Source organism: Lampetra fluviatilis, chromosome 40 (assembly GCF_964198595.1).
Source record: "Lampetra fluviatilis chromosome 40, kcLamFluv1.1, whole genome shotgun sequence".
NCBI classification, from domain to species: Eukaryota; Metazoa; Chordata; class Hyperoartia; order Petromyzontiformes; family Petromyzontidae; genus Lampetra; species Lampetra fluviatilis.
Window position 1 is genome coordinate 5,715,104 of NC_136314.1, and position 8,572 is coordinate 5,723,675.

Consider the following 8,572-nt stretch of genomic DNA (forward strand, 5'->3'; position numbering starts at 1 on the left):
GCGAAGAGATCTAAAACCGTGATCGATTGTCCTCTTTGGGGATGTGTTACTGACGAATGTGTCGGAGGTTTTCTTCATTGCCATTGGCGCGGCACCGCCAATGTTGGAAATTACGATGACATGTAAGTTTAAGCTTTTATATTCTAGAACGTTTAGATATTCTACGGGATTTTTTTTGTTTGTTTGTTTGTTTGTAAGAGAGAACACTGATGGGAGGGGGCTGGGTTATGTTCACGATGTAATGAGGCACTTAACAGACAATAATTAAAACCGAGCGGTAACTGCAGATAGACCGCTTCAATCCAAATTCAATGGTTGTCGCAAATCGCAGAAAGTGGCATGGGTTGTTAATCGCATTTAAATACTCAATTTCGGCAAGTATTAATGGAATATAGATACATATTTTACGTACACGGTAGCTTCGGAGAATATCACATTTCATGGGGCGTGATGAAATTTTAAAAAGGGTGACGGAGGCTCCTCGCGAGTGGCGGATATCGTAGGTACAGTACGTGTGTATGTTGAACTTCTTTCGCGCCGTACGTAGAAAGCCGCGCTAATCGGAGGTGCAGGGGAAGGACAACAAACCAAACACAAAAAGCAGTTCTAATGAAATGAGTTTTTAATTTAGATTCAAAAATGCATAGCTCCAGTGGCTTCCTAATATCGGAAAGAAGAGCGTTCCAGACGGCCACAGAAGCGGTGACCGTCTTTGTTCGATGGTGAGCTAAACGCCGCTGCTGCTGCGAAGATGACCGCAGTCCGCGTGACGGTTTATGCCCCTTGACGAGATCAGGAACGTGCGGAGTGGTCCATTTTGCGGCAAGCGCTTTACGCGCAACGGGAGTGAAAGCGCGCGACGCCGGTGACTTCACAAGGTTGCCACGTAGATCATTTCGCCGGAGAGGTCCTCCTCGTATCGCGACGTCGGCGGCAGCGGCGGGTTCTCGCCGTCGTCACAGCCGCTCGACCCGTCGTGCGGCCGCGGCGGCCGCTGGAGCCGCTCGATCTTGGCGGCGACGTTTCGGATGTTCCCGTTCAGGAGGTCCTTCATCGCCTCGCTCACCTCCTCCATCGTCATCTCGTTGACAGTCCGGCGGATGTTCACCGGAGTGGCCACGGCGTTGCTGCTGTCCCTCGCGCCCTGCTGCTGATGCTGCTGCTGCACTTTCCAGACGCCCGCCTGCGGAGCGTGCACGGGAGGTAAAGAAGGAAACGAGGGCTCCGTTAAACGCTAGAAAGAGAGGGATTTCGACGCGTCGGAGGTGTTAATGCGGACGCGCGACCGCTTGTTCGCGCCGCCGCGTTCCTCCACTCGTCATGTGACCTAAAGCTTTGGCGTCGGCTCCAGAACGAGACGGAAGATGCGGATCGTCGGTGCGCACCGCTCCCTTTCAATGGATGAAGTGCGGTAAATGCGCGGCACTGCAATTGCTCGTGCCGCTGCCGCTGCCCGGAAGGGCCTCCAGTCGAGGAAGCGCGAGAGAGGAGAGGATGTTTTTGGTCCGAGCTTTCAGGCTGTCTTGGAAGGGGTGGGAGCGACCCGCACGTTGCCCCACCGTACACGACCCACCGATTGGCTCGCTGCGCTGCACCGCAACATCTAAACTGCTGAGTGCTGAAGGTTGAAATGGGGTGGGGGGATTTAAGATATTTAGCCCAACGTTTCAACTGCTGAGATTGAAGCGGAAAACCTCTGCATTGTGGGTCCAGCGTGCTGCCGGCTGCACCAGGAGCGGCGTCGCCAAACATGTGCTTCTTAGCACGGTTGCCAACGTACGGTGCGAAAGAAGTTCATCATACGTACGGAGTTTGTTGTCCTTCCCCCACACCTCCGATGAGCATACGTGCATAGTACAATAATGAGTGACTTTCATAGAGCAACTGGTCAACCCTCTCTTGATAATATATTCATCTCTCGATATTTATCTATTTGTATATATACGCCACAGATTGCTGTGCAAACGAACACACCAATCCACTCACTTCGCCTGACCCACGCGTGCATGTGCAACGCCTTTTGTGTATCCACTGCCGGGTGAAGGTCTCCCCACGGCGTGCAGTTCGTCACTCTTATTTCACCGCACTTCACCTCGCTGGTGAAGGTGGGGTTTCATGGGGTTGCTGAAGGTGGGAAGCAAAGTTGTTGGAGCGTAGCAAGTGCAGTAGAGCGATGCAATTCGTTGCACTGCCCTGTGCTGCCCAAAAGCAGCGTGCACAGTACATGTCTGACCTGCGTGTTGGTGGTGGCCCATCCGAGCACTGTCCAGGACCAACCCCGCTTAGCCGCTGAGATCTCTCAAGTCCGGACTCATCCCGGGAGGTTTGACCGTGGGCATGATCATCGAATACGCATCCCTGACTTTGTACGAACCAACGAGCTGCTCCACAACACTCGCCCACTGGTCCACCCGCAACCTCTTAAAACGTCACCCCCTCCTGACCCTCTCACATCCTCCGACCTGACAGGGCATTTGGCTGCTGCCTTGAATTTCCCCATCATGATGATGATGAGCCAATTCGTCGAGCGATCGTTTGTGATCACCAGGTCGCTTCTGAAAAAATATCTACGTAGCTCAGTGGGCCTTAACTGGTAAAAAAAAATGTTTAGTTTAGTTTCTCGCATTCATCCAGTATTTATGTACGTTGCACTTCTTTCGCACCGTACGTAGCCAACCGCGCTAAACAATCAATCAAGTGCTGTACAGGTAAAATAAAACATCGTTAAAAGATTAAACCGCAAGAACAATAAAAGCAATTTCCATCCAAAACAAAATCGCAATATAATAAATTGCTAGCGATTGCATATTTAGAAGAAGAAAAAAACCACTATAAAAGTATCTTAAGTAAAAGCAAGTAAAAAAAATAATCAAGTTTCTAGATCGAACTTAAAATTGCTGAATAAATCGCGAATCCCTCTCACCGTCCGCGCGAGGCTGCCGGTGCTGCCCTGCCGCAGCGTCTCGCGCTGCCGGCTCCGGGCGAGACGCTGCGATGTCGCTTCCTCCCCCACGGAGGGCGACCGACGGAAGACGGAGAGCGGCCGCTCGCCACCGCCCCCCGCCGCCGCCGCCGCCGCCACCAGGCCCCGCAGGGCGTCCAGCTGGAAGCTGGGAGACGACTGCGGCCTCCGCGTGAGCGTCCGGGCAGGGGCTTCGCCCGACGGGACGGAGGACCTCGCGGCCCGGAGCGCGGAGGAGCGCGGCGCGGGGCTCCAGCCATGACCTCTGGCGGCGGCGGCGGCGGTGGAGGTCGTTCTGGCGTGGTCGCGCAGCGGAGCTCCTGGATTCTGAGAGAAGAGAACGCGACCGTGGAGCCGCTGTGGAACTCTCGTGCCACGCTCGCTCGCCCACGGCCAATCACGTTTCTGGATGCGTCCCACGTTGTCGGTAGACGTGAGGACGCGGTAGGTGACTCGTGGTGATTGCGACCATGGCGAGAGGAATACCGGACGCAGTGTGCCGGGTGCGGGAATATTTTTGCAGGCTTGGAAATGTTCTGTTTCTGGAGTGGGTGGCACGCGATGAGTAGCAGCAACGTCCACAGTGAGATGCATAGTATACTGGATGCGGTGTACCGGGTATGTAAATATGGTGAGATGTTAACTACCTCGCCTCGTACACAGGAGGGCGTGAGTTCGATCCTGACACCTGGATATTTGGGGTTTGCGTGTTCTCCCCGTGGTCGTGTGGATTTTTATCCGGGTCCTCCGGTTTTTCCCTCCACATTTAAAGACAACATGCATTTAGAGTATCTGGCTGCTATACATTGCCACGTGATGATGATAAGCCACTTCGTTGAGCTGTCGTTTGTGGCCAGGTCGCTTCTGAAAAAGAACTACACAGCTCAGTGGGGCCTTACCTGGTAAAATAAACAGTTTAGTCACACAACTGAGTTAATGACCGTCAAATATAGCCAAGCAAACAATTTAACGCATTGATAAAGCAGTTAAAAACAGCGCGATGGGAAGGTGTGCCTTACTATCTTTTACATGTAGATAGATATACGGTCTGTTCTCTTATACCCCTGTGGTTTTCATAACGCTAATTGTATAGAACGCGATGATTAAATGTATTAGGGAACACATTTTTTTGTCACGCAGATGCGAATTGGATATAACGCGATCGAGCGAACGTAACTGCGTCGCGCGAGTTAGAGGAAGCGGTCGTACGGCTCCCTCGGCGTAGCATCTCACACGGCACTGGGATGCTGCTGGATGATTCGAGACGCCACCCACGCGCCTCGGTCTTTGTTCAGCCCTGCGTTACGCATCTCACGCCGTATCGCGGACTTTGCTTTACCCCCCACGTTATATATTATTTATTATAACGCGATGTTTCCGTAACGCGGTGTTCTTTAGGAACGCAATGACCGTGTTTTAGGGGAACAGACTGTATATAGGAGTGGACCAGTGGTGCAGTGGTTAGGGGCCGTCCATAAATGACGTCACACGATTTTGGACGATTTTTGACCCCCCCCCCTCGTCACACGGCGTCACAAAAAGTCAGACTACCCCCCTCAAATATGACGTCACAAAGCTCTGCCCTCCCCCCCCCCAAAAAAAACAACATGCTTCAAATCGCTTTAAACTATTGTCATTGTAGTGCGTGTTTAATGTGGCGCTGCACCCTGATGTTGCAGGAGAAAACATTTATTAAAAAGACTATTTAATTAAGTAGAACGTGTTGTCTATATTTATTTAAAGTTGCGCATTTTGATGTGACGTCACATTTCTCAACCCCCCCCCTGGTCACACATCGTCACAAATGTCTGACCCCCCCCCCCCTAGGTGCGTGACGTCATTTATGGACGGCCCCTTAGCGCACTGCGTCATTAATATAGCGACCTAAGTTTGATACCCGGCTATGGTGAATATCAGTGGCGAGAGATATCTTAACTGGTCCTGCATCGGCAGCGTGGCATCTCCCTTTGGCCCCACGGTTCTTGGGAAGCATCACAATCAAAGCAAATCCCTCTTGTCAAAGCTTAGGTGACATCGCGAGCCCAAGGCCAAGAGCTGGGGGGAGGTGGGGAGGGGTGGGGGTCGCGGAACGCGGGAGTGGATCACGACTCGGTCACCACACTGCTGCTGTACCCATGGCCTGCCTTGAATTTCTTTTCCAGAAATTGACATTTGGCCCAGTGGGATGCACTCTCCATGATCCCCGCCTCTGGCCAGACGCCGCAGAGCGCGGCAGTGGCAGCAGCGGGGGGGGGGGTGGGAGGGAGGTGGGGAGTGAACCCTCCTCGCGATAACACGTTTGGCCGCAGCAGGCGTTTTGCTCAACGAGCGGGAAGTTCTGACGAGAGCGAGACGATTGTTTTATTGTCGTCGTCGTCGGTCTGGAAGGGCCCCATCGTCGCCAATGGCTTCGGTAGACACATCGAGGTGAGGTGGGAGGGGTGGGTGCTGGGTGGGGAGGGGCTGGTCACCCCGTGGTGGCCTTATAAAAACTCAACGTTTAACCTACTCACGCCGGCTTGTGCCCGACCTCACAGTCGGGCATATTTGCGGAATACACCACGCCGCCGTTGACCCTGGCCATTGACCGAGCAACCCAACGTTCCTACCAGCTCCCTCCGCAGGAATGTGTTTTATCGTTGCGTAACATGGTGCTTTGTGTGAAAGTCACCTCCCGGTTAGCACGTTTGGCTACGTACGGCGAGAAAGAAGTTCAACATGCATATACGTGTAAAACCATTTGCTAAATGAACACATTCATACAGCTCAATATACAGACACCGTGCGTGATTATCTGTAGACTGAGAAATAGAACGTGATTTGTCAGAATGTAGGTTGCGCTGTGTTGTACAACTGTTGAGTTCAGGCAGAAATGCAGAGCCACGTCTTTAATCTGTAGACAGCTGCATAGAATTTCACATTGAGATTTTTTTCTTTTAATCTTGGGCTGTATGCACTGAATGCCCACCCCTGCGTATACATCCAGCCTCACTCTCCGAACCTCGCTTCTGCAGAGCGAAGCGGACACATCGCGACGGTGGCGAATCGCAGACCGATGATGACCGCCGTCTTCCTCGCCGTGGTCAGAAACGTCATCAGCCGTGAAGTGAAGATGCTCATGTCTAGCGCGGCGCACTGACTGCACGTTTTTTAAAAAAGGAAACACAAAGGCAGCCAGGCGGATTTAACGGCCACTTAATCGTTTGCTACGCGACTATGTTCTGGATCAAGGCGCAGGTCCGAAGCGAGCATCCCCCCCCTCCCCCTCGCGGTCGTTTTTTTTGCCCCTGGGAAATGTCCCACGAATGTTCACCCACCTGAGTGTTGAGTGGCGGCAGGCGGAAAGGGAAAGCCGTCCGCTGAACGGCAGCCAGGGGCTGGTTCCAGTCAGGGCTCATGTCCCCACGCAGACACTCGCTGGTCAGAGAGGGCATCCTCCCTAATTGCGACGAGAACATAACGACAACTGTTGCTCTCCGACGTGTTGCAAGAGAGAGAGGGCTCACGAGCGAGCAGACGGAGCGATGGAATCAAGGTTTTGCGGGCAGGTGCTGGGGTGGGATTTTTACATTGCGGGACGGTGAGAGATGGAGACGGCTTGGGGAGGAGGGCTCCATCAAGCAGTGGACTGACCGTGGCCGATGATGACGGTGATGCAATTTGGAAAGTCAGTTCGTGTGGAAGTGATTGTTAAATGGCAGGATTATGAGAGATAGCAGTGGCTTGGCATCATCCGTCAGGAGATTGACCACGGCTGATTTTGATGATGATTCTAGATTGGAAGCTTTCGTGACTGCAATGATTCATATTCTTAGGTTTTTTCGGTGAAGTCACGTAGGTAAAAAATTAAAATTAAAATTAATAAAAGTTAAATTGAAATAAATTAAAAATCACGACGTTTCGGAAGCAACACAAGCTTCCGTCTGTGTTGCCTCCGAAACGTCGTGATTTTTATTTTATTTCAATTTAACTTTTATTAATTTAAATTTTAATTTTTTACCTACGTGACTTTACCGAAAAAACCTAAGAAATTGATGATGAGTACATTTGGCATTCGTGCTGTTCCTATAGTGACGGCGGTGTGTTTCGCAGACGGGTATAGTGTGCCAGCAGAAGGCGATGTTGCTTTCGATGTTTTTAGCCAATGAAATCACGTGCGGGAAATGTCTTCTTCTGCAAACGTGGACCGTGGTACTGTCAGGAATGGGCTACTCATTTTAGAATAACATCACGAGATCTTTCAACATTCACTTCAAAATAGTAGTCACCGCGTATTTACAATTACCATTTTCTCCAGATTATAAGGTGCTCTGGAGTGTCAGACACACCCCCAAACTTGTGCCCGGTGTCAATAAAGTTATAAAAAGTATTGTCTCACACACACACACGCACGCGTGCGTGAACAACTACCGAATTATGACACACATCCCCAACTTCTCCTTTAATTTACAAGGGGAAACCAAAGTGCAAAATATTCTGGAGTATATGGTAACGCTCCCTAACTATTAACCAGGGCGGCCGACAGAATCACACGGCAAAACCCCTACAACAAGGAACACACGCCAAATGCTTTCGCGACCAAGAAAGGTTTTTGGGTTAGATCGCGTAAATATAAATGTGTCGTTAACCCACCACCAACAACACCCGTCACGTGAACAAAACGTGCCAACTAGTTACAACTTCAGCACCTTCTTGGTTCTTTCGGTAAAGTCACGTAGAAGGGAAGTAATAAAATAATTAAAATAAAACATAATAAAATAATTCTCACGACGTTTCGGCCACAACGCAAGCAGCCGTGTGGCCGAAACGTCGTGGGAATTACTTGATTAGTTTTATTTTTATTATTTTATTATTTTTATTTGTATTATTTTATTACTTCCCTTCTACGTGACTTTACCGAAAGAACCAAGAAGATGAATACCTGCAGTCACGAAAGCTTTAAATCGAAACTTAAGCACCCACCGGTGTGTCGGAGGGTAAAACCCACAACATTTACACTTTAAGTACCGTGACGTTTCGCCGGTGATTACAACGACCAGCGTCATCAGGCGGTTTGCCAGAATTGAGAAGAAGTCCTCCCTGCGTCCAACATGACCGAGCAGGAGCACACACGCTGCTTCTCGGCCACGTGACCGAGAAAGCACGAATTCACGCAAACAGGCTGGCACGCCCGCACATACGCACGCAAAGTGCCTTGCTGTACTGCGTGGCCCTTTGGCGAGAGTGAACCTACAAACGCGAGGTGCCCCATTTGGGGATTAATTTCTCCCTAACGCTCAACGTTTGGGAAACTACGCAGCGTTTTAACGGTTACGAAGGAACACGATCCCGTCTGGCTTTAACGTAAACCCCTCGGTCGAGTGGTACATTGTCTCCGTGGGGGAAATAAACGCATCATTTTACCGCGCCAATTTACTCAATTCTGCCCACCAAGTGCAAACGTTTTGTTCTGGCAGTGGCGGTGTGCCACGCGCTCACCGATGCGCGCAACCCACTCGGAGCAACGGTTTTATGATCGCCGCGTAAAAATCGAGACGCAATTTCCTGCAACGTAATACTCGCGCGAAAATAAAACCCCCAATAACCACCACGTGCCGCCCAGCCACGCGC

The 8,572-nt window shown here is 51.0% G+C and overlaps 1 protein-coding gene across 1 annotated transcript; it reads right to left on the reverse strand.

Annotated features, from left to right (window-relative positions):
* Positions 1 to 427: 427 nt before the first annotated feature.
* Positions 428 to 6,396, reverse strand: LOC144946254 (uncharacterized). The gene is made up of 3 exons (XM_078875147.1): positions 6,280 to 6,396; positions 2,924 to 3,289; positions 428 to 1,183 (listed from the first exon to the last, which is right to left on the reverse strand). Exons 1-3 carry the CDS (start codon positions 6,394 to 6,396, stop codon positions 872 to 874), a joined length of 795 nt encoding a protein of 264 aa, XP_078731273.1. The 3' UTR covers positions 428 to 871.
* Positions 6,397 to 8,572: the final 2,176 nt, after the last annotated feature.

Bases quoted from the DNA above. Each gene is read 5' to 3' on its own strand.
- LOC144946254 (XM_078875147.1), bottom strand. From the start codon at position 6,396: ATGCCCTCTCTGACCAGCGAGTGTCTGCGTGGGGACATGAGCCCTGAC. The intron at 3,290-6,279 runs GTGGGTGAACAT...CTCTTCTCTCAG, and splicing joins TGCCGCCACTCAACACTCAG to AATCCAGGAGCTCCGCTGCG. The intron at 1,184-2,923 runs GTGAGAGGGATT...CACGCTCCGCAG, and splicing joins CCGGCAGCCTCGCGCGGACG to GCGGGCGTCTGGAAAGTGCA.